The 27,086-nt window shown below is 53.9% G+C and overlaps 3 protein-coding genes across 8 annotated transcripts; 1 reads left to right on the top strand and 2 right to left on the bottom strand.

Moving 5' to 3' along the window:
* Positions 1 to 286: 286 nt before the first annotated feature.
* Positions 287 to 6,334, bottom strand: SPACA6 (sperm acrosome associated 6). 6 transcript variants are annotated; one of them, XM_032448416.1, is made up of 11 exons: positions 5,688 to 6,334; positions 5,138 to 5,209; positions 4,732 to 4,800; positions 4,450 to 4,473; positions 4,291 to 4,368; positions 4,080 to 4,183; positions 3,436 to 3,660; positions 2,298 to 2,518; positions 1,114 to 1,233; positions 561 to 692; positions 287 to 419 (listed from the first exon to the last, which is right to left on the bottom strand). In XM_032448416.1, the coding sequence occupies exons 1-11, from the start codon at positions 5,887 to 5,889 to the stop codon at positions 398 to 400; spliced, it is 1,269 nt and encodes a 422-aa protein (XP_032304307.1). In that variant the 5' UTR covers positions 5,890 to 6,334; the 3' UTR covers positions 287 to 397. The 6 variants fall into 6 exon arrangements, 5 of the variants coding, with proteins under 5 accessions (XP_032304307.1, XP_032304309.1, XP_032304308.1 ...); XM_032448417.1 differs by having other exon boundaries at positions 307 to 419; positions 543 to 692; XM_032448418.1 differs by lacking the exon at positions 3,436 to 3,660.
* Positions 6,335 to 6,461: 127 nt separating this feature from the next.
* NAA38 (N-alpha-acetyltransferase 38, NatC auxiliary subunit) lies at positions 6,462 to 7,633 on the bottom strand. Its single transcript, XM_015880790.1, has 3 exons — positions 7,529 to 7,633; positions 6,993 to 7,158; positions 6,462 to 6,797 (listed from the first exon to the last, which is right to left on the bottom strand). Exons 1-3 carry the CDS (start codon positions 7,541 to 7,543, stop codon positions 6,688 to 6,690), a joined length of 291 nt encoding a protein of 96 aa, XP_015736276.1. The 5' UTR covers positions 7,544 to 7,633; the 3' UTR covers positions 6,462 to 6,687.
* Positions 7,634 to 13,032: 5,399 nt separating this feature from the next.
* Positions 13,033 to 26,635, top strand: LOC107322603 (myosin-7-like). Its single transcript, XM_015880791.2, is given in 38 exon segments — positions 13,033 to 13,212; positions 13,768 to 13,911; positions 14,553 to 14,709; positions 14,816 to 14,843; positions 14,932 to 15,040; positions 15,124 to 15,216; positions 15,303 to 15,366; positions 15,452 to 15,550; positions 15,666 to 15,769; positions 16,078 to 16,216; positions 16,310 to 16,578; positions 17,006 to 17,176; positions 17,300 to 17,609; positions 17,706 to 17,779; positions 17,896 to 17,983; positions 18,066 to 18,183; positions 18,265 to 18,388; positions 18,740 to 18,876; positions 18,981 to 19,107; positions 19,224 to 19,352; positions 19,432 to 19,674; positions 20,185 to 20,361; positions 20,446 to 20,591; positions 20,688 to 20,778; positions 21,072 to 21,461; positions 21,568 to 21,694; positions 21,797 to 21,915; positions 22,158 to 22,354; positions 22,434 to 22,617; positions 22,715 to 22,880; positions 22,961 to 23,085; positions 23,176 to 23,484; positions 24,161 to 24,236; positions 24,239 to 24,363; positions 24,529 to 24,654; positions 24,796 to 25,071; positions 25,521 to 25,616; positions 25,943 to 26,635. Coding segments are annotated over 38 exon segments (5,877 nt in total). The 3' UTR covers positions 26,183 to 26,635.
* Positions 26,636 to 27,086: the final 451 nt, after the last annotated feature.

Here is a 27,086-nt window from a genome sequence, read left to right as displayed (position 1 = left end):
GCTGGGATTGTCTGAGTCCATGGCATCCCCCGCTGTCCCTGTGTAGGAGCCCAGCCGCAGCCGGTAGCCCTGGGACTCACTGTCCAGACTAAAGAGGTTGTATTCTGCAAACCTGATGTTGTTGGAGGCATCCTGGATGACGAATCTGACCTGGTAGACTTTCTGCTTGGCGATCTGGTGGATGTACTCGGTGCCCAGCCAGTATTCGCTGCGCACGTTCCCAAAGCCGTACTTGTAGGTGCTCCAGGACTCAGCCCAGGTGACAGCTGTGTCCTTCTGGTTCCTCTGGATGACTGTCCAGCCCCCACCTGCCACGTTCATTTCACAGTACACCACAATGGGGTGGAGCCCTGAGGGCTGGATGGTATAGACGCCACTGGGGCTGCCAGCAGAGATCTCACTGCAGTCCTTGGGCCAACCTGTGTCAGGAAACAGGTGGTGGGGGATGTTACATCTTACCTGACACAAGGAGATGCTGAGAGCACTCCTTGGTTGGCCCAGACCAAGGAATGGCAATGGGGTTGGGGAGAGCACCACGATACCCATGGAATGCTCCTTACTGTTTTTCTTCAGAGTGTTCATTGAAGTGTTGGAGAAGGTTTTCTTGAAAGCATTTTGGGTCTGTGCAGGCACAGAGGGGCCTGGGGTGGCTAAGACCAGCACACAAGCAAGGAGTGGAAGGCACTGGGTTACTAGAAAAGGGAAAAGATGTAAAAACATTGAGATGCGAGGTGGGAAACCCCCTGGCTCCAGCGCTCACACATGAGATGCAAGAACACACAACATATGCTGTGCTCTGTGCCAGACGGGGAGCCAATAGCCTCCAGTCCTCTGCCCAAGGGGTGAGCAGCTTGCCCTTTCTCTGTCTCCAAAGCCACGCACAAGGCAGGGTCAGGTACAACACAGCACCAACAGCTGACAGAGCCAGGTTCTCAGAGGAAAGCGTTCCTGGCCTCAAAGCAGGACCTGGCTGTGGTCACCAACAGGGCTGGCACGGAGCGGTGGAGGGGAGCGCATCTCTCTGCTTGTGCTGATGCCCCCAGTCCCCATAAGGGCAGAGCTCAGAGCTGCTCCCAGTGCCCCGCAAGGAGCCCTCCCCAGCCCCACACTTACCCATGGCTGCGGCACAGGGCTCCCTCTGATGCACAGAGCCGTGGGGCTGCAGTGGGAGAGTTGTAGGGCCCTCTGCAGTGGGTGGGGTGAGCGCGTCTGACCCACGCAGCCTCCTTTCTCCTGGGGGTGGAATCAAAGCATGTTCCCTTCTGACCCTCAGAAAACAGCCTGAGAAGAAGTGACTGTGGTGCCTGGCACACAGCTGCAAAGAAAACAATGTCTGTGCCAGCAAGAGTGCTCGGAATGCTCTCTGCTGTGAGTACTCAGCTCCTTAGATGAAATTCTCACTGGGAACGGCATAGCTGGGAGCTCTGAAGGGTGCTGCCTTTGAACAAACACTTGGATGCCAGTCCTCATCCAGCGGGGAGAGCAAACACTGGGGAATGGAGAGACCTTGAGTGGTCATGGTGAGAATGGAGGGCATCCGAGGTGCCAGGAACTGGACGAATCCACAGGTGAATGGGGTGGGACATGGGGATCTGAGAGCACTTAGAAGGCAACAGATGGGATTGGAGGGTACACAGGAGGTATGGTTTGGGTGTGAGGAATGGCAGGGGCCGGGTTGTGCATGGAGGGCAGCAGAGGAGATCCAAGCACACATGGATGGGAACTGTGGTGTTGCAAAGCATGGGCTGGGGCAGAGAAGGGCTGTAGTTTCCCTCCTCCTTTTCGCCTTCTGTTTGCTTTCCTCTAGTTTTTGGATGCTTCCCACAGGTGCCAGCCAGTCAAAACTGGTGGGGAGTGGCCATGCAGTGACACCTGACAGCCCCCCAGCAGCTGTGGGTGCATCCCTCAGTGCACAGGAACTTGTCCACATCCAGCTTGCTCAACTGTTCCCTGACCCAATTCTTTCCACCAAGGATGAATCTCTCACTCAAGAGATCTCAGTGCGGAAGACAAGATGCGACTCAGTGACTTGCTTGCTCCATTTAGGAACAGCCCCGGTGCATTAAGCTCTATGGCAGCAGCAGTGGGGTAGTGGTGGTGCAGCCCTGTGCCGGGCTGCTCTGTGCTCTCAGAGCATGTCACCGCTGTGATTGGACTCTCTGGCACACAGCAGCTCCTGCCCCTGTGGGGTTGAAACACCTCCTCCTATCCCATTCCTTCTCTCTCCCAGAAATAGCTAAGACATTATGATTATAATTTGTAACACAAGCAAAGGCAAATTCTCCCCCACTCCATACAGGCAAAGAGTCAGAAGAAGGGCCCAGGTGCCCCTGTTACATCCCATGGACAATGCACGACGAGCAACTGCTGATGTTTTGGCCCTTGGAGAAAGATCCTGGTGTAAGTCCACATGAATCCACGCTCCTTTTGGGGCCCTGGTGTCCAGGTCCATGGGGTGCCCAGGAGTCAATGGGGTCTGCGAGAATCTGAAGATTTTCGGTAGTATCGCCAGGAGGCCCTATGAGGAAGTAAGAAGGATGGAGAGAGTAGGAGAAGGAAGGGGACCTCATATCCCCATCCATTGGAGGAGAGGGAAGAGGGCCATGGAGCAGCTGTGGGTCCTGGGAGCAACCGAAGGGTCTAAGGGTAGACTTATGGGGCATTGAGGTAGTGGGAGCAACTGAGTCACCTGCATGTAAGCAGGGCCCTAAAGGGACTATGGCTATTCTGGGGAAAATGAGGGAAAGTTACAGAGTCTCAAGGCCAGTTAAGGAGTCTGGGGGAAGCAGGGTGCTGTGGAGGGGTCCTGGGTGTGAGGGAGGAGCCCCAGTACGGGTCAGAGAGCAAAGGGAGTCCCAGGAGAAAATAAGAGCTCTGTCAGGCGCAGAGTCACAGCAGTCTGTGCTGTGGGGGATGTCTGGTCTCCTCATGTCCTTAGGAATTCCTGTGGCGCTGGGACTTCAGGGGGATTTGGGAACCTGGTACAGGTCTGTGAGGGACCACAAACACGGGAACGGTGAGTGCAGCGGGTTAGGATCACTCACAGCAGCAGCAGCAGCAGCAGCAGCAGCACGAGCCCCACGCAGCCAAGGACCAGCACCAGCTGCAGGGATGAGGTGAGGTGCAGGGGGGCCCTGCCCTGGGTCCAGTGCAGCACAGCTCTGAACCGGGCCTGGAGCTCCTGCTCGGCCTCCACACTTCCCCCCGACACTGCGGAGACCCAGCCAGGCACATGGGGAACTCCTGCCAGGAGCCACGTGCCCCTGCAGCCCCTGCAGTTCCTGCTCCAGCACAGACCCGGTGGCCCCCAGAGCACCCCCACACCCCATCACCCCGGGAGTAGCTATGGTCAGGGGACACCCACTCTGCTCTCCCCTCTCACCTGGGCCCCCGTCATGCAGGCACCCTGCTCCTGCACAGCCCATTTCCTCCTACCCTGTGAACCCAGGGATCCTGGGGTCCCGCTGCCCCCCACGCTGCCCTGGTGGCTTCCAATCCATGCACACCATTGAGGTAGAAGTACTTGCGGGCCAGTGTCTCAGAGGCGGCCCCCAGGCGACAGGCAATGGTTCCCAGGGTGGGGGCCTGCACGGTCAGGATGGCCGATTCCCTAGTGCCCCTCTGCAGCTCCTCAAACAGTGCCAGGTCCTGCGTGCGAATCTGGGGTGTGGGGAACCCGGCCCATCAGTGTGTGCACACAAGGCACCCACGTCACACGTGTGCTTGTCGTGTCCCCTAGTGCTCCTTGTGTCCTACGCTCATTCATGTGCATCGCACCTCACACCCCACGCACACTCCTCACATTCTGCACAAGGTTGCACAACACGTACATGGTTCACTTCCTTCACAGAAGTGCACAAGAAGCTGCACACACGCGGGGACTCACCTTGTGCTCATGCTTTGTGTGGGTGCTCACTTGTGCCCTGTGCACTCACACTTGCTGCTCACAGCGCACATTCACATCACGTACAAGCAATGTCCCCTGCAGCTGGCAGCACTGTGCCAAGCACACAAGCAGCAATGCCCCCATGCCCAGGCCCCTCCTGACACCTGTACACACTGCACTGTGTGCTGCTTACATCCTTGGCGAACATCCATGTCACTTCCAGCTCGGAAGGGGCAGCAAAGGGCACTTCACAGTGCAGCGTGATGGCTTCATCCTCGGGGACCCACAAGTCCTGAACTGGGAGCACTGCCAGCTGAGCTCACCTACGCTCATGCACCTGCAGGAGCAGCTGCAGCCCTGTGCAGCAGACACACAGCCTGGGTCCGGTCCCCCATGCCCCCTACCTGGGCAGTCTACAGGGAACTGGCAGTCCACAAGGCGGCACGTTGAGCACTGGAAGATGCGGGCAGCCGGCTGGTACCCTGGGAGGGAGGTGCATGGCAATGTTGAGGGTAGGAGGGGAACAGGGGATGGGGGGGTGGCAAAACAGGAGTGGCACTCACCACAGGGGGGGATGCAGGCAGGAGCTGGTTGAGGGAAGCATTGTTAAACTGGGGATCACGAGGCATCCTCATCACTGTGACGAGCTGTAAGGGCTCAGCCCGTCTAGCACTGTATGGACTTCCTGGGGATGTCTCCAGGAAAGGGATGCCCAGGGTGGGGATCTCTGGGCTGTACATGTCCAGGGGGGTGTCTGTGTGCTCCAGGTGGGGAAGCTGGGGGTGTGGGGTCCCAGGGTTCACATGGGCCAGAGTCCTGGATGGGGGTTCCTGCTGGTCCCATACCTGGCTCCAACTGGCTCAGCTTCATCCAAATCATTTTGATGGCTTCCTGCAGAGACACCTCAAAAGGCTCTGGGGGCTCACAGTATGTCCATGTCAGACAATGCCCCCACCCCCAAATCTTCCAATTTCAAGACTCCTGTCCCACCAATCCCACACATTCCCCGCGCAACTCATCTGGACCCCCATATACCCATCCCAGAGTTTCATATGCCCCTAATACCACCCGAAGCACCAGACTCTATACCCTGAAACCCACATACCCTCAGGATTCCCCAAATATGCCCTTACACCACCCCAGAACTCCATATGTCCTATACTCCCATGGATCCTCATTCAAGTCCTCCAAGTCCTATCCTCTGTGCCCCAACCTCCTATACATTTCACCCCCACACACATCCCTGCTCACTCTTGTCCTGCTTCTCCAGCAAATCAAAGGCATCCAGGACGATCTTTCGCAGTGCTTCGCTCTGCCCTGACCCTGGGACCACAACAAGGTCACTGCAACCACCACAAGGTCAGGATTGGAGGCTCAGGGCTAGAGGGTTCCAGTAAGAGCTGGGGGAGGGTAAGGGGCTGGTTCCCAGAGTGCTGGTCAGGGCGTAGGGGTTCTGGGAAGGGTCAGGTATGCCTGAAGATCTCCAATGTCTTGGGCAGCTCTGGGAGTTGCTGGAAGTCCCCCTTGTGTCCCTGCCTAGAGCTGTTTGGTCCCCAGCACTCCATGGGGTTCCCAGAGATCCCCGGGGCCCAGATCAGAGTTGGGAGAGTGGCAGACGGGGCTGAGGGGCACCTGGGGGTGTCCACCACAGGACTGGGGAGACCGTGGTATGCTTGAGGGCCCCCAGAATGCTTGTCTGAGTGTCCCATTGAAATGGTGGTCCCTAGGGTGCCAGTAAGGATGGGTGCCCTTGGGCAGAGGGTCCCATTGGAGTGGGGGTCCCTGGGGTCCGACCACCCACCCACAGTGACGGGGGCAAGTGGAGCAGCAGCCTCTGCGAGGGCCTCCAGGCATTGCTGGTGCTGGGAATCCTGAGCACTCAAGGTGATCTCACGGCAGATCCGGGCCCACTGAACGGGGGGCACGAAGCAGAGCAGGCAGGGGTGCAGCCCCGGGAGCCAGGGCATCAGGAGCAGCAGGAGGGGCACCCACCGCCACTCCATGGTCCCAGAGCACGGTACTGGCTTGCCTGGGTGCCCAGGCAACAGGGGTTCCAAGGTGCGGCCCGGGTCACTTCCCGTTGGGATGGAGATACTCTGACACACAGCTTTTGGAGATGGAAAAGAGGCTCTTGCTCCCCTTTTTATCTCCTCAAATTCTTTGCCTTCAGTCTCTACTGATATTACCTGATGTTCCCAAACACCCTCTAACTTAACATTTAATTTCCGCCAGCCCCCAGTCTGCTATAAGCTATAAGCACCCTCAGTCCAGGCTCCTGGAGTCTCCAAATCCCAGCTGGTGAAATCCACACAAGGCTCCACTTTTGGTTTGGTGCCCAGCTGTATGCAAGGTACCTACATGACTTCTGAAGTGCTCGGTCTCCGTTATGGTAGGAATTGCTTCGCGTTTGGAGGTGGCGCTCATTGCGCAGCGTTGTTCCTGTTCCTCCCTGATCCCCCTCGGCCGCAGCGTATTACCACAGTTAGGAGGGACCAGGACTGCCGTGTGTTCCCTCTGCCCCTATCACCCACTGAAACATTCTGTACCTGAGATTAAATTAACCCGCACAACTCTGTTTCAGGTTGAAAACGGAGTGTTTGGGGAAGAAAAATGCATCTGTGTCTGTTTTGTGGGGGTCTGGAATGACAGCATCACGTAGTGACAGCGTAACCACTGTGGGGGCTCTACTGGGTCCGAGGGGATCGCAATTCTGGTGCTCATTTTGCATGGCTGGAGTCCATCACGATTTAGGGTACACAAGAGGTGCACAACACTTGGGGGTCCATCCCACAGGGCGGCCATCAGGAGCACAGAGCAGCGGCGGCATCACGCTCCACCTCGATGGACACGATGTGGTGCCCCGGCACCATGGCCAGGCCCAGCACACGTGGCTCGCTGCCTGGGAACGCATCTGCAGAGGACGGCAGCCCCGTGTCAGTCTCGCTGCCGCGTCTCCATCCCCACCGCTCCCCGAGATCCTGTTCCCATCACCCTGCTATCCCCGTCACCCTCCCTATCACCGCCCCCCCTTTCATCACCCCCCCGCCCCCATCAGCCACCGAGTCCCCCCGTCCCCGCGGCCCCATTTCCCACCGTGGCCCCGTACCTGCAGCCTTGAGGAACTCCTGCGCGGAGCCGAGGATGATGTTGGCGTCACGGTCGGTGCAGAGGAAGGTTCCCACCAGGGTGCGACCGTCCGACATGCGGACCCGCAGGCTGCGGTTCAGCAGCGCCGCCAGGCGCCGGGCGTGGGGCTGAGACCCCCCGGGAGGCTGCACAGGGAGGGGGGGTTGGACACGGCCCCGCAGCACCTGAGGCGCTTCACAACCCCGGACACCCCGTGAGCGGCGGCAGCACCTCACAGCACCCGGCAGCTCCCAGGGCTGCACACTGACACCCGTGTCCGCTCCGTGCCTCGCTGCCCCCTGGAGCACGGCCACAGCCACGGCCACAGCTCTGGGATCACATACAGGACCTGCACAGCTCCGATATCACATACAGGACCTGCACAGCTCTGGGATCACATACAGGACCTGCACAGCTCCGATATCACATACAGGACCTGCACAGCTCCGATATCACATACAGGACCTGCACAGACCCCCCATCTCACAGACCCCCCCTCCCCCCCTTCCCGCTCACCGCCGGTTCCGCCATGGCTCCGCACCGCTATCCGCCGGAAGTGCCGCGCTCCCGGCATGCCCCGCGTTGTTATGGAGATGGCGACGCTTTCCTGCGGCCTTGCCGTGCGGACGGCGCTGCTTTACGGCGGCGTTGCCGTGGCAACGGGCAGCCTAAAATGGAGTTGTAACGGGTCCCGGTTGTCTCTAAAGCCGCCGAGTCTGTAACGTGAGGGACATAAGGTGGGGCTGTGGGGGTGTAAACGGGGCGGGGAAGAGCTTAGGGAGCCTAAAATGAGAGGCAGAATTAATGACAGGATGAATCAGCAGCTCTATTCCTGATGTATGTTTTATGCTTACATGGGATTTCTACTGTTTACATCCACTATTTCTCAAGACAAGTTACAAAGTTGAACCCGCGTTTCTGCAGCTCGACAAGGTCAGAGATGAGGCCGTGGGGGGGTCACGGCTGCGGCCGTTGCAGTTTTCTCGTCATTTCCCATAATAAATCATTGACGCTCTTCTTGTCTTCTGCCTTTCCTCATTTTACACCGTTTCTTAGCATTATAAAAATGATTTGTTCAAAAGAAGTGAAAAGTAGTAAATTCAAACTGTTTCTCCCCAAAATAGGCCCAGGACTGAAAAGTTGTGAGATCAAGGGGAAAGACTGGGTGAAAACTGGGGAAATTCAGGGGAAAGCGATGGAAAGTTACGGGGAAGTTGGGGGAAATAAGGGACGAGTAGAAGAAATTTGGAGGAAAGACGTGGAAAATGTGGTGAATTAGGGAAAATCAGGGTAAAATGGGGGGGTACCTAGAGATAATAACAGGGAAATGGGGAAATTTGGGGAAAATGGGAGAAAATGGGGGAAAATGGGGAAATTTGGGGAAAAATGGGGAAAATTGGGGAAAATTAGGGGAAATAAGGTAATGAGTGGAAATTTGGGAGAATACGGGTTTTTTATTGTAAATTAGGAGAGTATCTGGGGGCAAATGGAAATTAAGTAAAAAAGGAAATTTGGAGGGGAAATGGGGAAATAAGAGCAAATGAGAGCAAAAGCAGATGGGAAAAGTGGGGAAATAGGGTAATGTTGGGAAAGCTTTGGGGATATAACTGAAAAGTGGGTAAATTGGTTGAAAATAAATATATATATATAGGGGAAATTAAGGAGAAATAAGGGAAAACGAAGAAATTAGAGGGAAAGGGGGGAAAATATGTGAAATTGGAAGGAAATTTGGAGAAGAACCAGGGAAATAAGGGAAAACCCAGTAAATTAGTGGGAAATGAAAGAAAACACAGGGAAATGGGGGGGGGGGGGAGTAGAAACAGGGGAAAAGAAGCAGAGAGGTGGGAATGCGAGGGGAGCCCGTGCGGCCATATAAGGGCAGCAGCTGCTGGGCATGGGGGAGGGGTCCTAAAAATAGCCCCGGAGTGGGGACACGGACAAGGACAAAGCCCGGCCCGTCCCACCTGTCCATTGTCCATCCGCGATCCTATTGTCTGCCGTCATCCGTCCCATCATAGCACGGAGGGGGAGGGGGGGGGAAGGTGGTCTGTGGGCTTTGCCCTTGTCCCTATGGGGTCCTATAGACAAAGTTCTATGGCATTCCGTAGAGTCTTGTAGGGTCCAATGGGCCCGGGAGGGGGGGGCGGGGATCCTGTGGAGTCCTATAGGAACTCATGTTCCCTATGGGGTGCTATAGAACTTGAGGAGCCTGAGGAATCCCGTGGGCTCTATAAGGTCTTAGGGGGCTCTGTGGGGCTGAGTAGGGGGCTGTGGTGGTGCTGGAGAGGTCTTATAGGATCCAACAGGATCCTTTGGGGACCTGTGCGGTCAGGGGGAACTAAGGGGTTGTTTAGGGGCTCCTATGAGGTCCAGGGGGGTTCCATGGAGTTTTTAATAGGACAGAAGGTATCTGGGGCGCAGGGAGGTCCCTATGTGGTCCTATAGGGCTGGGGGTCTCCCCATGGATGCCTATGGGGCAGAGGATCTGAGGAAGGAGGTGAATGGCAGGTCCTGTCTGGCCACACCCCCTTGATGATGTATTACTTTTTGGGGAGGGGGGTGGAGATAAAAGAAGTCCCCAGCATCAGAGGCAGCAGAGCCTGGGCAGGTGGGAGTTGGGGACAGGGAGCACTGGAAGGGGATTGAACTTGTCTATAGGGGAACTGGAAAGGAATGGGAGGAAACTGGGAGGGATATGGGGAAACTGGGAGGGACTGGGAGTGTCTATAGGGAGACTGGGAGGGACTGGGCGGGACTGGGAATGGAATGGGAGGAACTGGGAGGGACTGGGAGGGACTGGGAGGGACTGGGGGTGTCTATGGGGGGATATGGGGGAGATATGGGGGGATATGGGGAAGCTGGGGAGGAATTGGGAGGGTCCATAGGTGAACTGGGTGGGGACTGGAATATACTGGGATACACTGGTGAGTTCATGCTTTTTTTCTGGACCTGGATTCACTGAGTAAGGACAAAAGGGGAGGGTGGCACTGGAAGCTCTGGTGTCCAGTTAGTGTCCAGCTGGCACGTTACTGGTCTTGATAACAACGTGGTGCCTTACTGGTTCCTTACACGCGTCTTACTGGTGCCTTGCTGGTGTTAGTACTGCTAGTCTTACTGGCACATTAGTACTACTGGTATCATACTGTTGTCCTTCTGGTAACTTAGTGGTGTCCTGCTAGTATTAATTGTGTCCTACTGGTGACTTACAGCTGTCACTGGTGCCTTACAGTTTTAATAGTGCCTTAGTGGAGACCAAACAGCCCCATCAATACTTCATTGGTGTCCTGGACATTTTTCCTTTGGGATCTTCAGTGTGAGGCCCTGGGAGGCAGCTGTGGGGCTGAGCAGTCTGGGAGACACCGGGGACCATGAGTTGACCATGAGCTCTTTACTATGAGGCGTGGATGGACAGAATGACGCTGAGATGGCTGCAAGGATGATGGGACTGAAGGAGAGAGAAGATGGATGGGTGGGAAAGAGTAGATGGAGGATCGCTGGGTGGATAGAAAAAGCCTGGGTGGATGTCTGTGTGTCTGGATGGATGTTTGACCAGTGGATGGATGGATGACAAGACAGCTGCCAAGATGGCCACTGCCTCCCCCCGCAGGAAGAGCAGGCCAACTCCAACCTGGCCAAGTTCCGCAAGATCCAGCACGAGCTGGAGGAAGCAGAGGAACGTGCTGACATCGCCCAAACCCGGAGCTCTGACCAATACCTTTTGTATCCCCAGAGTCCCCTGCTGTTGGTCAATAAATGTCTCCAAGCAGCAGCAGCTACTTGTGTGGGGTAAAGCACGGTGTGGGGCAGGGCTTGGTATGGGGCAGGGTTTTTGTGGTGCTACCCCACGGCGCAGTGGGGTTGTGGCAGGAGCTGCAGGGGATGGTGGTCAAGAGCACAAGATCGTCACCCAGACTGTCCTGCGGTGCCTTTTGAGCTGCCTTCTGTGAACCTCAACCCCACCGGCTGTGTAGCACTGTGGGGCACTACAGGGCATTGTGCATCCCTATAGGTTTCTCTGTGTCCCTATTGGTCCCCTGTGGGTCTCTATGGGGTCTTTTTGAGTCTCTATGGGTCTTTTGGGTCCCCAGCCCCCACTGGCCACCCCTGTGGCCCCACCCTGGGAATTTGTCACTTGCCAAGGACGAGGGGACAAAGAGGCAGAGGTAGGGGCAGGTGATAAGGAGGGCAGAAACAGCCCCATCCCTGTCCCCTTGTCTGTAGCGGCAAGTGCTGGCCGTGGTGTGTCCCATAGAGATCCACAGGGACCCTTAGAACCCCATCGCTCCCCATAGAGCTCTATAGAGTCCCATACACACCCAGAACAAGAGCTGAGGCAGAGCCTGTGGGGCAGAGATTGCTCCCTGTGTCTCTTGTAGGGTTTGCATCAGGTTCTATGGGGCAAGGCCTGTGGGTCTGGGCTTTGGGCACAGGATGGGAATAGTGGGGCAGAGCCTATGGGGCAGATAATGTTCTATGGAGCAGTGCTTATAGGTAGAGCAGAAACTTGTGGGGCAGGGTTTATAGGGCAAATCTGTGGGGCACAGTGTGGGAACTATGGGGCAGAGCTTAAGGGTCTGCTAAGGGATCTATGGGGCAGAATGGGATTGTCAGGGCACAACGGGAACTGGGGGGCAGAGGGTGTTCTGCAGAGAAGAATGGGATCTATAGGGCAAAGGGGGTTCTACGTGAGAGAAGGAGAGTTGTGGGGCAGAGGGAGTTCTATGGGATAGAATGGAAACTATTGGGCAGAGTGTGTTCTGTGGAATGGAGCATGGGCTCCCTATGGGCTCTGTTGTGCGATATGGGGCAGGCTCCCCCCCCTTCCTGTGCCCTCCTCCCCTCCCCCTCTTCCAGGAATTTTTTAGGGGAGACAGAAGGGGGCGGGGTGGGGCGGGGGGAAAGCACATAAAAGCCGTGGGGCAGCAGCAGGATTGGTGTGGGGCAGACAGAGGTTGGGAGATGGGGAGGGATGGGGAGCACATTGGGATCTACGGGCAGCGGGGAGATATGTGGGATATGGGGATATGGGGAGCTGTGGGTCACATATGGGGCTATGAGGTGCCCCATAGGGATGTGGAGCTCTATGGGCCAAGGATATGAGGGATGTGGGGTTATGGGCTACAAGGTGTGTGGGAACCTATGGATAGTGGAATATGGGAGGATGTGGGAATCCATGGGATAAGGGGATATGGGGATCTATGGGGCAGGGAGATGTGGGGGGATGTGGATATGTGGGGCAGGGGGATATGGGGATATGTGGGGCAGGGGGATGTGGGAGGATGTGGAAATCTACGGGGCGGGGGGGTGTGGGGTTATATGGGGTGCAGGGGGTAGCTGTGGGTAACAGCCTTTCTCCCCCAGCGCTTCAGATCTGTTCCTGTTTCCTGTGCTAGAGCCAGAGACTGAAGGTACAGGGCTGATGTGTGGCACAGGGACACAATGGGGCATGAGCCGCTATGTGGGCATGGGGACATTATGAAGCAGGGGAGCACTTTGGGGCAGGACAAGGCTCTATGGGGTGGTACGGATGCTGTGGAGCAGAGGGGAGATGTTGGGAAGGGGGGAGGCATCACTTTCCTATGGGGCACTGTGCATTGCTGTGGAGCTCACAAATTGCTATGGGGTGCTGCTCTTTCAGTGTGGCTCATATGTGTCTATGAGGCCTCGCCCATCACTATGTGTCTCATGGATGTCTATGGGGCCCATACATTTCTGTGGGGCACTATGCATGTCTATGGGGCTCATACATTGTTGTGGGGCACTGTGGATTGCTGTGGGGTCCTTGCATTTCTATTGGGCTCATGCATGTCTGTGGGTCACAGCTTATTTCTATGGGTCTTACAAATATCTATGGGACAGTCTGTCTGTGGGGAGCTCATGCATGTCTGTGAGGCACTCCGATCTCTGTGGGGCCCATGCATTTCTATGGAGCCCATGTATCCCTATGGGTCACTGCATCACTGTGACAATGTCACCATGATACTGTCACTGTGATGGCATCACTGTCACGATACCGACAGATGGAGGCATTGCTGGGTGCTGCTGCCCCCTTCCTGCGTGCCCCCGAGGGGCCCCATTCAGCCCCACCAGGTGACACTCGAGGGCTCTGCTTCGTGCCCCACCCCCAGCTTGAGTTTGTTCGAGCCCGCATCACTGCCCGGGCAGGGAATGGGGTCACCGTCACCACGGAGACAGGGGAGGTGAGAGATGAGGTTGGGGGGGGCGGGGTTGAGGGGCTTCAGGAGGTGGGCTCAGTGGGGATCAGTGGAGCTGGACAGTGGGATCAGTGCCGGTTGATTCAGTGGGGTCAATGGGGTCAGTGGGGTGGGGTCAATGGAGGTGAGTCAGTGAGGGTCAGTGGGATTCAGTGGGGTGGAGTTGGGTGGGGTGGGGTCAGTGAGAATCAGTGGTAGTGGTGTAAATGGAGTGGGTTCAATAGGGTGGGGCCTATTTGGGGGTGTTGGATGGGAAAGGGTTACTGTGGGGGTTTGGGGCAAAACAAAAAAAAAAAAAAGGATTTGGTGGGACTTGGGGTGATAAGAAGTAACCTGGGGGACATTTAAAATGGCAATCATGATGTAATGGAGTGAATAAAAACATGTAATTTTGGGGGATACCTTAGTGTGACAAAACTGAATTTGTGGTGATTTGGGGCTGAAAAGAGGGAATTTGGTGGGATCTGGGGTGGAAAAGTTAAACTTGGTATTCTAGGTTGAAAAAGTTGCATTTGGGGGATTCTTGGGATCTCTCTGCAGACCCTGACGGTGCCTGAAGCTGATGTGCACCCCCAAAACCCCCCAAAATTTGACCGCATTGAGGACATGGCCATGATGACCCACCTCCATGAACCCGCTGTGCTGTACAACCTCAAAGAGCGTTATGCAGCCTGGATGATCTATGTGAGCCTTCACAGCAGCCCCTGCAGCAGATCCACAGCCAAAGGGGTGACCCCATAGGCTATTGAGCAGTCCCAAATCTATAAGGTGGTCCTACAGCCTATAAAGATGCAGGAGCACTGTAGTTTTTCCATGAAGAGCTGGGTGGTCACCTTGTGCCCATATGATCTGAGGCAACTAGTATGTGGTAGTTTTTCTCCACAGTTCTTTGGTCACCTAGAAGTGGGATGTTCCATCTCCAGTCCCATTGGGCTGCCTACAATAGGCACATCCCATCTCAAACACTTTGGACCACCTAGAACTAGTCCCATTGGGACACCTAGAACTATGATTTTCAGATCCCATTGAGCCACCTAGAACTGAGACAGCCCATTTACAGACTATTTGGGATACCTAGAACCAAGATCGTAAGGCCACCTAGAACTGGGATGTCCCATTTCAAGACCTGTTTGAATACCCAGAACTGTGATTTCCAGATCCCACTGAGCCACCTAGAACAGGGGTGTCCCATATTTATTCCCCTTGTGGCAACTAAATGGAAATTTCAAGACTGTGATGTCCCATCTCCAAACCCACTGAGTCACCATAAACCCCTTCTAGCGGGATGACATTTCATGATCCTGTCCTGTGTCCCTTCCTCGCAGACCTACTCGGGCCTCTTCTGTGTCACTGTCAACCCCTACAAGTGGCTGCCGGTGTACAACCCGGAGGTGGTGTTGGCCTACCGAGGCAAAAAGCGCCAGGAGGCCCCTCCACACATCTTCTCCATCTCTGACAACGCCTATCAGTTCATGCTGACTGGTAGGGACCTCCAACTTGAAAATTTCATCACCAAAAAATGGACCCAGAGCTAAAGCCTGGTCTTTATGTTAGTGGGACTACCATCTCTTGTGTCTTCTCCCTGCAGATCGTGAGAATCAGTCCATCCTCATCACGTAAGTCCCAGTCCCATGGTCCTGGAGGGGTGGGAGGGCAGCGCTGCACTATAGTGCCCCACGTCTCACCACTGTCCCATGGCTTCAGTGGAGAATCCGGAGCGGGGAAGACTGTTAACACCAAGAGGGTTATCCAATACTTTGCCAGCATTGCTGCCATTGGTGACCGCAAAAAGGAGGTGGCAAATAGCAGCAAGGTGAGTCCTCTGGCCATATTCTCTTAGCATCCCACACTTGTGGATCTGCTTGTTCCCTTCCACTGATCTCCACTGACCACCAGGGAACACTGGAGGATCAAATCATCCAGGCCAACCCCGCCTTGGAGGCCTTTGGCAACGCCAAAACTGTCCGCAATGACAACTCGTCGCGATTTGTGAGTGGTGGGAATGTTGGGTGGGATCTTTAAGACAGGGTTGGGGATCCATGGAGCAGAGAAGTCTCACACTGCTGTTCTCATAGGGGAAGTTCATCCGGATCCACTTTGGGGCTACTGGGAAGTTGGCATCAGCCGATATAGAGACCTGTGAGAGCCATCATACCAACCCTCCATCCATCTTACCCATCTTCTCATCCCATCCACCTCAAAACCTTCTCTTCATCCTCCCCAGACCTCCTGGAGAAGTCCCGAGTCATCTTCCAGCTGAAGGCTGAAAGAAGCTACCACATCTTTTATCAGATCATGTCCAACAAGAAGCCAGAGCTTCTGGGTGAGTTGGGTCTTCTTCCATCCTCTCTTTTTCACTCATTTTTTTTTCTGGCAAGTGAGGGCCATTTAGATTATTTTGTGTCTTTTTCCCTCTTTCTTGCTCCACCACTGAGCAGAGATGCTGCTCATCACCAACAACCCTTATGACTACAGTTACGTCTCCCAAGGAGAGGTGACAGTGGCCTCCATCGATGACTCGGAAGAGCTGTTGGCAACTGATGTAAGCAGATGGAGGAGTCCTCAGGTGGCAGAGACCATGGGTGGATGAATCAATGGATGAGTGATTAAATCGTCAGATGGAAGAAACCATGTGTTGTTGGGCCCTGAAATGGATGAATGATTCTTTAGATGGATGGTTGGATCTTTAGATGGATGAGTGCATGGATGGATGAGTCTGTGGTGGATGGATGAGTCTTTTGATGGATGAATGACATTCTAGATGGTTAAGCAGGTCATGGGTGAATAGGGTGAATAGCAGGTGCTGGGGAAATATCAGGCCCACCCTGAGCCCCTCTGTTCACCCTACAGAGTGCTTTCGATGTCCTGGGCTTCACTGCTGATGAAAAAACAGCCATCTACAAGCTGACAGGGGCTGTCATGCACTATGGGAACTTGAAGTTCAAGCAGAAGCAACGAGAGGAGCAGGCAGAGCCAGATGGCACAGAAGGTTCATGGGATGACATATTTTGGGGTCCCCCAGCTCCCTCCAAGATGTGGAGGAGGTGGGACCTGATCATGTTCTTTTGTCCTTGATGGGAAGATGCCGACAAGTCGGCTTACCTGATGGGGCTAAACTCAGCTGACCTCCTCAAGGGGCTGTGCCATCCCCGAGTGAAGGTGGGCAATGAATACGTCACCAAGGGACAGAGCGTCCAGCAGGTCTACTACTCCATTGGTGCTCTGGCAAAAGCTGTCTATGAGAAGATGTTCTTGTGGATGGTTGTTCGCATCAACCAGCAGCTGGATACCAAGCAGCCCCGGCAGTACTTCATTGGTGTCCTGGACATCGCTGGCTTTGAGATCTTTGATGTGAGGCTGTGGGAGAGCACCATGGGTGCTTTTTGGTGTTGGGTTGATGCAGCTGGGCATTGAATGGATGTCCTTAAGAGTAATGTTGAACTCCAGTGGGAATGCGGTGCTGCTGGATGCTGTGTTTACCCCACTGAGTGGTGAATTGACCTTCCCACTGGGCTTTGCATTGACAAAGTCAGGTTTCCTGATGACTTTGTTGGATCTCCGGTTCATTCTATTGATACTGTGGGGTGTTATGTTAACTGTAAAAGTCTGTAGTTAACTCCATTAATCCTACTGGGCATTTCATTAACCCCCTTGGGTTTTCTGATGACCCCACTGTGTTTTCAGTTGACTCTGTTGACTCCATTCAGCCTTACGTTGACCCACTGGGTCACACGTTGGGTGTTACATTGACCACATTGACTGTTTTTTCTCTCCCCAGTTCAACAGCTTTGAGCAGCTGTGCATCAACTTCACCAATGAGAAACTGCAACAGTTCTTCAACCACCACATGTTTGTGCTGGAACAGGAGGAGTACAAGAAGGAAGGCATTGAATGGGAGTTCATTGACTTTGGGATGGACCTGGCTGCCTGCATTGAGCTCATTGAGAAGGTACTGCCTCCCCCAGGGCATTTTGGGGTGTTCTTCCACTTGGAGCTTGCCAGGGACCCCAAAAATGATCATTTGGGTGGTGGTCGGTGTATTCCACGGCCAACGAGGTTCTCTCCTCAACAGCCCATGGGCATCTTCTCCATCCTGGAAGAGGAGTGCATGTTCCCCAAGGCAACTGACACCTCTTTCAAGAACAAGCTCTATGACCAGCATCTGGGCAAGTCCAGCAACTTCCAGAAGCCCAAGCCTGCCAAAGGCAAGGCTGAGGCCCACTTCTCCCTGGTGCACTACGCTGGCACAGTGGACTACAACATCACTGGCTGGCTTGAGAAGAACAAGGACCCCCTGAATGAAACTGTTGTGGGGCTGTACCAGAAGTCAGCCCTGAAGCTATTGGCCAGTCTCTTCTCCAACTACGCTGGGGCAGATGCTGGTAAGAGGATGGATGGAGATGGTTGGATGATGGATGAGGAAGATCTACCCCCAGCAGTTCTCTCCTTGCTTACCTTAACCCTCCTCCTTTCCCCAGGTGGTGACAGTGGAAAGGGGAAAGGAGCCAAGAAGAAAGGTTCCTCCTTCCAGACTGTCTCAGCCCTGCACCGTGTGAGTGCCTCATGGAAAGGAAAGGCTGTGGGACAGAGGGAGGACTACCTCACTCCATGGACTTCTTGCTCCTCCCCTCTGGCCCATTAGTTTCAGCCTTCTCTGTCTTCCTCCAGGAAAACCTCAACAAGCTGATGGCCAACCTCAGGACAACCCATCCCCACTTTGTCCGCTGCCTCATCCCTAATGAGAGGAAGGAGCCGGGTGAGGGAGTGGAGATTAGAGTGGTTGTGGCAGTGGGTATGGCTAAAGGCTGACTCCACTCTTTTTACCCTCTACCTGACAGGTGTGATGGACAACTCCCTGGTGCTGCACCAGCTGCGGTGTAACGGTGTCCTTGAAGGTATCCGCATCTGCCGCAAGGGTTTTCCCAATCGCATCCTCTATGGGGACTTCCGCCAACGGTGGGGATAGCATGACGGGTGTTGGGGATGTGGGGATGGGCTTTGAGTTCACTTTGTGTCATCTCTTCCTGCTCTACCTAGGTACCGCATCCTGAACCCCACAGCCATCCCTGAGGGACAGTTCATTGATAGCAAGAAAGCTTCTGAGAAGCTTCTTGGGTCAATCGATGTGGACCACACCCAGTACAAATTTGGTCACACCAAGGTGAAGTACATCCATATGTCAAATCATCGGTCTGTCCATCTGGCCACCAACACTTCTATCCATCCAATCCAAACCCATATCCAACTCTTTCATCCAACCCTTCCATCCAATCCAGTGTCCAGTCCTTCAATTCAATTCAATCCAATCTCCAACTCTTCCTTCTAACCCAACACAACCATTGACACTTCCATCCAACTCATCTAATATTCCTTCCATTCAGCCCATCCTCCAACCCTTCCAGGCAGCTCTCCCATCCTATTCAATCTCCAGCCCTTCCATCCAACCCAATCCCACCCATCCAACCTTTCTCCTGCTCCATACTCTTTTCAATCACTTCCTTTCTCTTCCAAGGTGTTCTTCAAGGCTGGGCTGCTGGGGCTGCTGGAGGAGATGCGGGATGAGCGCCTCTCCCTCATCATCACCCGCATCCAAGCTCAAGCCCGAGGCCAGCTCATGCGCATTGAGTTCAAGAAGATCCTGGAGCGCAGGTGAGATGGGGATAGGTCCTTCTACCAGGGATGGAGCTCTCATGTGACTGAGCTCTACTACACAGGGCTTGGGTGGTGGCTTCATCTGAGTGTCCCCATCATAGGGATGCACTCTTGGTAATCCAGTGGAACATCCGTGCCTTCATGAATGTCAAGCACTGGCCCTGGATGAAGCTGTTCTTCAAGATCAAGCCTCTGCTGAAGAGTGCAGAGTCTGAGAAGGAGATGCAGGTGTGAGGACATCACAAAACCATCATGGTGTGGGCCACCAAGGACATTGTTAGGGTGGGGATAATGAGTGGTGGAACCATTTGCTATTGCTATTGGTCTTCTGTGTCCTGATGCAGACGATGAAGGAGGAATTTGGGCATCTGAAGGAAGCCTTGGAGAAGTCTGAGGCAAAGAGGAAGGAGCTGGAGGAGAAAATGGTGTACATGGTGCAGGAGAAAAATGATCTGCAGCTCCAAGTGCAGGCTGTGCGTGATGGAGATGTCCCAACCCCACAGACTCCCTTCTCCCTTCCTTCCTGTTCCCACCAATGTGTCCCCTTCATAGGAGCAAGACAATCTTGCTGATGCCGAGGAGCGCTGTGATCAGCTGATCAAGAACAAGATCCAGCTGGAGGCCAAAGTGAAGGAGATGACTGAGAGGTTAGAGGATGAAGAGGAGATGAATGCTGAGCTGACAGCCAAGAAGAGGAAACTGGAAGATGAATGTTCAGAGCTGAAGAAAGACATAGATGACCTGGAGTTAACATTGGCCAAAGTTGAGAAGGAAAAGCATGCCACTGAAAACAAGGTGAAGTGGTTGGGGTGAGAAGACCCAAGGATGGTTGAGTTGGGTTGGTAAGTCCCAAGGTATTCCAGTTAGGTTGGATTGAGATGACCCAAAATTAGTTGGATTGGGTTGAGAATACACAAGGAGAGTGGTGTTGAATTGAGAAGACCTAGAGGTTGTTGAGTTGTGATGAGAAGACCTAAGGGTAGTTTGATTGGTTTGAGAAGATTGAAGGGTGGCTGGGTTGGGTTGAGAATTCCTAAAAGTTGTTGTGTTGAGAAACTACAAAAGGTGTTTGGATTGAGAAGACCCGAGGGTGACTGGGCTGGATTTGACCCAAAAATGTTTTGGTTGCATTGAAATGACATATAAGTTGATAGGTTTGGTTTGAGAAGAACCAAGGGTGATTGGCTGGATTCTCCTGTGTTACCTAAATAAGATTCAGCTTGACCATGAGTAACAGACAGTCTCTTCCTGTCTTTGCCTTACCTTTGGCATCAAGATGGAAGCCTGATGTTTCTCCCCACACAGGTGAAAAACCTCACAGAGGAGATGGCAGCCCTGGATGAGACCATTGCCAAGCTGACAAAAGAGAAGAAAGCCCTCCAAGAGGCCCATCAGCAGACACTGGATGACCTGCAGGCTGAAGAGGACAAAGTCAATACTCTGACCAAAGCTAAAACCAAGCTGGAGCAGCAAGTGGATGATGTAAGACCTGTTTCTCCTGTGGGCAAACATCCTTCTAGGGTAGGTTTTTTTGTCAGCTAATGGAGGTTTCTGCACTGTTTGCAGCTGGAGAGCTCACTGGAACAGGAGAAAAAGATACGGATGGACCTGGAACGAGCCAAGAGGAAGCTGGAAGGTGACTTGAAGCTAGCTCAGGAGAGTGTTATGGACCTGGAGAATGACAAGCAGCAGTTGGAGGAGAGGCTGAAAAAGTAGCAAACTGCCCACCACCTCTTCCAACCCTTTGTCCCGTAATCCTGCTCTTTTCTGAGAACCTGAAACTATGATTGGTATTTCTTCTCTTCCAGGAAAGACTTTGAACTCAACACGCTTAATGCTCGAATTGAGGATGAGCAAGCGATTGCTGCCCAGCTCCAGAAGAAACTGAAAGAGCTTCAGGTCAGGCAGAGGTGGAGTTGAGAGTCTCCACTTGGTTGTGTTGATCTCTGTTAGGTTGGGTTGCATTGGTTTGGGTAGAGGTGTCTCCATTTGGGTGGATTGGGTTGAAGAATTTCCATTGAGTTAGGTTGAGTTCAGGTGGATGAAGTTGGGTTGGGTTCAAGACTCTCCATCAGATTGGATTTGAAGAATATGCAACTGGTTGAGATGGGTTGAAGAGTCTCCAGCTGGCTGAGTGGAAGAGTTGGGCCAAGGGAAGCCACTGCGATGTTCTACCTGTCCATGGGCTACAGGCCCGCATTGAGGAACTGGAGGAAGAAATTGAGGCAGAGCGAACTTCTCGGGCAAAAGCAGAGAAGCACCGGGCTGACCTCTCCAGGGAGCTGGAGGAGATCAGTGAGCGCCTGGAGGAAGCAGGAGGGGCTACAGCAGCTCAGATCGATATGAACAAGAAGCGTGAGGCAGAATTTCAGAAGATGCGCCGTGACCTTGAAGAGGCCACGCTGCAGCACGAAGCCACGGCTGCCGCCCTGCGGAAGAAGCATGCGGACAGCGTGGCAGAGCTGAGTGAACAGCTTGACAACATGCAGCGTGTAAAACAGAAGCTGGAGAAGGAGAAGAGTGAGCTAAAGCTGGAGCTGGATGATGTCAGCTCCAACATGGAGCAGCTCATCAAGGCCAAGGTAGGAGACTGGGGCCTCAACTGCAGAGGTCAAGATGAGGCTAGATGGGACAGTTCTTCCATACTTCCCATGTTCCCTTGCATCTTTCTTCTCTTCCTTCCTCTAGGCCAACCTGGAGAAGATGTGCCGCTCCACAGAAGACCAGATGAATGAGCACCGCAACAAGCTGGAGGAGTCTCAGCGCACTGTCACTGACCTCAGCACACAGCGAGCCAAGCTCCAGACAGAGAACAGTGAGTGCCTCACTCACATCTCACACAGCTGCTGGCCTTTGGGACTGTGGGTTGGCTCTTGGGTTCTCTTCAGCAATGATCACCCCTCTTTGTGTCCCTTAGGCGAGCTCTCGAGGCAGCTGGAGGAGAAGGAAGCTTTCATCAACCAGCTAATGCGAGGGAAACTTACCTACACTCAGCAGCTGGAGGACCTCAAGAGACAGCTGGAGGAGGAGGCCAAGGTATGGCCTTGTTGGAGAGGTTGGTAGGGCTGGAGGTTTAGAGTGTGAGACGCCAAGACATTAAGAGTGAGGTAGGAATGGGATGGAGGAGCTCAGTTGAGTTGGTTGAAGTCAAGGAGGTTGAGTTAGGTTGGGTTGAGTTTGTTCGGGTTGAGTTGGTCTAAGGAATACCTGAGGAATACTGAGTTGGAGGACCTCAAGTGGTCCCCAGTTAACACAGCTCCATCTTCTCCTTGCCTCAGGCCAAGAATGCCCTGGCCCATGCCTTGCAGTCTGCTCGCCATGACTGTGACTTGCTCCGGGAGCAATATGAGGAGGAGCAGGAAGCCAAGGGGGAGCTGCAGCGTGCCCTGTCCAAGGCCAACAGCGAAGTGGCCCAGTGGAGAACCAAATACGAGACAGATGCTATTCAGCGCACAGAGGAGCTGGAGGAGGCCAAGTGAGTCATCTTCCATGGATGGAGGCTCTTCAAGGAGTCCAGAAAGGATATATGTGAGTTCTGTCTGTCCATCTGGTAGGAAGAAGCTGGCCCAGCGCCTGCAGGATGCCGAGGAACATGTTGAAGCTGTGAACGCCAAATGTGCTTCCCTGGAAAAGACAAAGCAGAGGCTGCAGAATGAGGTGGAGGACCTGATGATTGATGTGGAGAGATCAAATGCTGCCTGCGCAGCTCTGGACAAGAAGCAGAAGAACTTTGACAAGGTCAGAATGCGTATGAAAGAATATGGTAAGGGTTAGGAGGAGAAGGTTCTCCACGGAGGAAGAGGTTATAAGCAGTGTCCTGCTGGTGTCCCCATAGATCCTGGCAGAGTGGAAGCAGAAGTATGAGGAAACACAGGCTGAGCTGGAGGCCTCCCAGAAGGAGTCTCGGTCCCTCAGCACAGAGCTGTTTAAGATGAAGAATGCCTATGAGGAGTCCCTGGACCACCTGGAAACCCTGAAGCGTGAGAACAAGAACCTCCAAGGTGAGACCATGGCCTCCACCTGGCCACTCCAATGTCATCCATCTATTTCTATGTGATCTGATGGATTGTCATCCATGCAGAGGAGATCTCGGACCTCACAGAGCAACTGGGAGCCAGCCAAAAATCCATCCATGAGCTGGAGAAGGTCCGGAAGCAACTGGATGCCGAGAAGCTAGAGCTGCAAGCAGCACTGGAGGAGGCAGAGGTGAGCCAAGCTCTATCCCCACCTGTCCCCATATATCTCCATGTGTCCTGGTGTCCTCTGTGGCCAATAGTGTTTTCCTGTCCTCCCTAGGCCTCCCTGGAACATGAAGAGGGGAAGATCCTGCGCCTCCAACTGGAGCTCAACCAAGTGAAGGCTGAGTATGAGCGCAAGCTGGCGGAGAAGGATGAGGAGATGGAGCAATCCAAGCGCAACCATCTGCGGGTGGTGGACTCACTGCAGACTTCACTGGATGCTGAGATCAGGAGCAGGAATGAAGCCCTGAGACTGAAGAAGAAGATGGAGGGAGACCTGAATGAAATGGAGATCCAGCTGAGCCATGCCAACCGTACAGCAGCTGAAGCCCAGAAGCAAGTCAAGGCACTGCAGGGCTATCTCAAGGTACCCATTGGACTGCTGACCCATCAGGAATTAATGGGCCAAGTTGGCCATTTGGACATTAGGTGGCACAAGTTTGCTATTGGGTGGCCGTATGATGGGTTTTAGGTTGCCATTGGGTGACCATCAGCTGTCTGATGGGTGGCCATTGAGTGGCCAGTGCATGCCTGTTGGATATTTACTGGCTGATGGATGGCCACTGGGTAGCTATTGGCTGTCCATTGGGTGGAAACTAAGATGCCATTGGGTAACCACTAAGTGGCTTTTGAGTGGTTGTTGGCTTATCACTGGGTTGCTGATGGATGGGCATTTGCTAGCTGATGGACAGCCAATGGTTGAATTTAGCTTGCTGCTGGGTGGTCATTGGGAAGCCCAGTGTGGCTGCTGGATGCCTGTTGAGTGCCTGTTGGGTAGCCATTGATTGCCTGTTGGGTAGCTGTTGAGTAGCTATCTGGTGACCCTTGGGTAGCCATGAGAGGCCACTGTATGCTTGTTTGGTGGCCACTGAGTGCCAACCTGGTATCTATTGTGGGGTCAGTGGGTGATCACTGCATGGCAATTGGGCGGCCACTGAGTGATCCTTAGGTGGCCACTGGGTGGCACAAGATGGCTGTTGGGTGCTTACTCACCCCATTTCCCACCTCCCTGCTCATGCTCCTCCCACCACATTGCCTTGCAGGACACCCAGATACACTTGGATGATGCTCTCAGGACACAGGAGGACCTGAAGGAGCAGGTGGCCATGGTGGAGCGCAGAGCAACCTGCTGCAGGCTGAGATTGAGGAGCTGCGGGCAGCTCTGGAGCAGACGGAGCGCTCGAGGAAAGTGGCTGAGCAGGAGCTTCTGGACGCAAGTGAGCGTGTGCAGCTCCTCCACACCCAGGTGAGGACACTTTCATGAAGACTCAGCCTTGCATCTCCTAAAATATCCCACTGGGGAGGGGTAAGAGATAGAGCATTAAGACATAGAACATTCCACTGGAGGGCAGAAGGACCTAGAAAGTCCCATTGGAGGACAGCAGGTGACTGCCATGCTCCTCTCTTCCAGAACACCAGCTTGATCAACACGAAGAAAAAACTGGAAACAGACATTGCCCAAATTCAGAGTGAGATGGAGGATACCATCCAGGAAGCCCGCAATGCTGAAGAGAAGGCCAAGAAGGCCATCACTGATGTGAGTGACATGGTGAACTTGGCTGAGGGACCAAGGACACCCTCAATCATTCTCCTACCAATGGGATCAGTGGACCAATGGGACTCCCTACATTCCTTCATCTCTCCATGTCCTCCTTGGTGTCTCATCTTCCTTGCCTAGGCAGCCATGATGGCAGAAGAGCTGAAGAAGGAGCAGGACACCAGTGCCCACCTGGAGAGGATGAAGAAGAACCTGGACCAGACGGTGAAGGACCTGCAGCACCGTCTGGATGAGGCAGAGCAGCTGGCCCTGAAGGGAGGCAAGAAGCAAATCCAGAAGCTGGAGGCTCGAGTGCGGGAGCTGGAGAATGAGCTGGAGGCCGAGCAGAAGCACAATGCTGAGAGCATCAAGGGACTCCGCAAGTCAGAGCGGCGTGTCAAGGAGCTCAGCTACCAGGTGGGACATCACAGCAGAGCTGGTGGCCATAAAGGCAGGGATGATCTGGAGTGTAACCCACTCTGTGTTCACACAGATTTTGCATAACCTGGAATGTGGCTTAACTGTTGGCTTTAGGGAAATGAGTGCCCTACAGCACTGTTGACCTGATAGCAATGGGGACGAGTGACCTAGGACATGGTTCACCTGTTATGTGGAGGGACAGGGATGACCTAAAGCATAGACCTCGTGGTCACAGGGACATGGGTGACTGAGAACACTGTGGCCAGTGGACACTGACAACCATGGCCATCTGCTGCCTCTACATCCAAGCTTGTAGGGAAGACACACCCCTCCTAAGAACACCTCTAAATAATCTCCACTTCTAATTGCCATCATGGTTACCTAAAGCATGGAGATCTATGCCAGGATATGGGGCCTGGACCTGTCTCCCACCTTGGTGTTCCCAGACAGAGGAAGACCGGAAGAATGTTCTCAGGCTCCAGGACCTGGTGGACAAGCTGCAGATGAAGGTGAAATCCTACAAGAGGCAAGCTGAGGAAGCGGTGAGTTCAGTGGGGAGGAAGAGGAAAGTGGGAGGGAGAAATTGTGAAAAACAGAGAAATAGATGGAGAAATTGGAAAAAATAGAAAAAATGGTTGAGGAATGTGGAACTGGCTGGAGAAAAGGTTGGAGAAAGGGATGAATGGACAGATGTATGACAGATGTATGAAGGAGAGAGAAGATGGATGGGTGGGAAAGAGTAGATGGAGGATCGCTGGGTAGATAGAAAAAGTCTGTGTGGATGGATGGGTGGCTGGCTGGATGTTTGGACCAGTGCATGGATAGATGACAAGACAGCTGCCGAGATGGCCACTGCCTCACCCCACAGGACAAGCAGGCCAACTCCAACTTGGCCAAGTTCCCCAGGGCACAGCACATGCTGGATGAGGCAGAGGAACGTGCTGACACGGCTGAGTCCCAGGGTAACAAGCTGCAGGCACGGAGCCGTGACATCAGCATCAAGGTGGGTTCCTACCCCACATCCCTGCCACAGCTTCACCCTGTATCTGCCCCTCATGTGCCTCATCACCTCCCTCCATCTCCTTTCCCAATAGAAAGGACTCAGTGAGGAACGAAAGCTGCAGATGCTCTGCCTTCCAGCCCCAACCTCTGATCTCACAACCCCTTTGGATCTCTCAACTCTCCTGCTTTCAGCCAATAAGAATTGTTGAGCGGCAGCAGCTGCATTTGTGGGACAGGGCTTAGTGTGGGTGGTGCTGTGGGGTTGGTGTGGGAGCCACGGGAGATGGAGGGTGGCCAAGAGTGTGAGTTGGCCACTCAGGCCATCCCACAGTGCCGTGAACCTTGATCCATGGTGACTGAACATCATCGTAACTGGCTGTGGGGCACAGTTGGTTGCTACAGGGCAGTATGTTCCCCTATGCACTTCTATGGGTCCCTGCAGGTACATGTGTGAGTGTGTCAGTATAGCTCCCATATGGGTCTGTATTTGTTCCCTTTGGCTCCCCGTGGGTCTCTATTGCTCCCTGTCGTTCTTATGTGGCTCTAAGTTCTCCCTTCAGTTTAACTCATTCCTTCCTCTCTCCCTTTGGACAACTTCCATTAACATTCAGCTGAGAATGGTTTAAGTTGCACCCACGCTGGCATCAAGACCAGCTGGGTGGTTGGTGACCCTGCTCACAGCGGGGGGTTGGAAGCGGATGATGGTTGTGGTCCCTTTCAACCTGGGCCTTTCTCTGGTTCCACGATTCTTAATGCCACCTCGCTCTGAAGGGGCTGCATTCAGACTGGAGCTTGTCCAGTCCCAATACTGGATACGCACCCCTTCAATACTATCACTGTAAGCCACGTTTATTCCTTCAATGTACCGGTGCGATGAAAGCAATCACGGCGCTCAGCAGCACAACGCGCGGTGCTTTTAATCCCGATCTGACATCTCTCATTTGTCTCCGAAAACTCCTCGCAGCCCCGGCCCGGCCCCGGGAGCCCCAAAACGGGCGGGTGCAGGCGCC

This window comes from Coturnix japonica, chromosome 19 (assembly GCF_001577835.2).
Source record: "Coturnix japonica isolate 7356 chromosome 19, Coturnix japonica 2.1, whole genome shotgun sequence".
Classification (NCBI taxonomy): domain Eukaryota; kingdom Metazoa; phylum Chordata; class Aves; order Galliformes; family Phasianidae; genus Coturnix; species Coturnix japonica.
The sequence above is the reverse complement of the archived record's forward strand: the minus strand, read 5'-3'. Positions and strand labels throughout refer to the sequence as shown.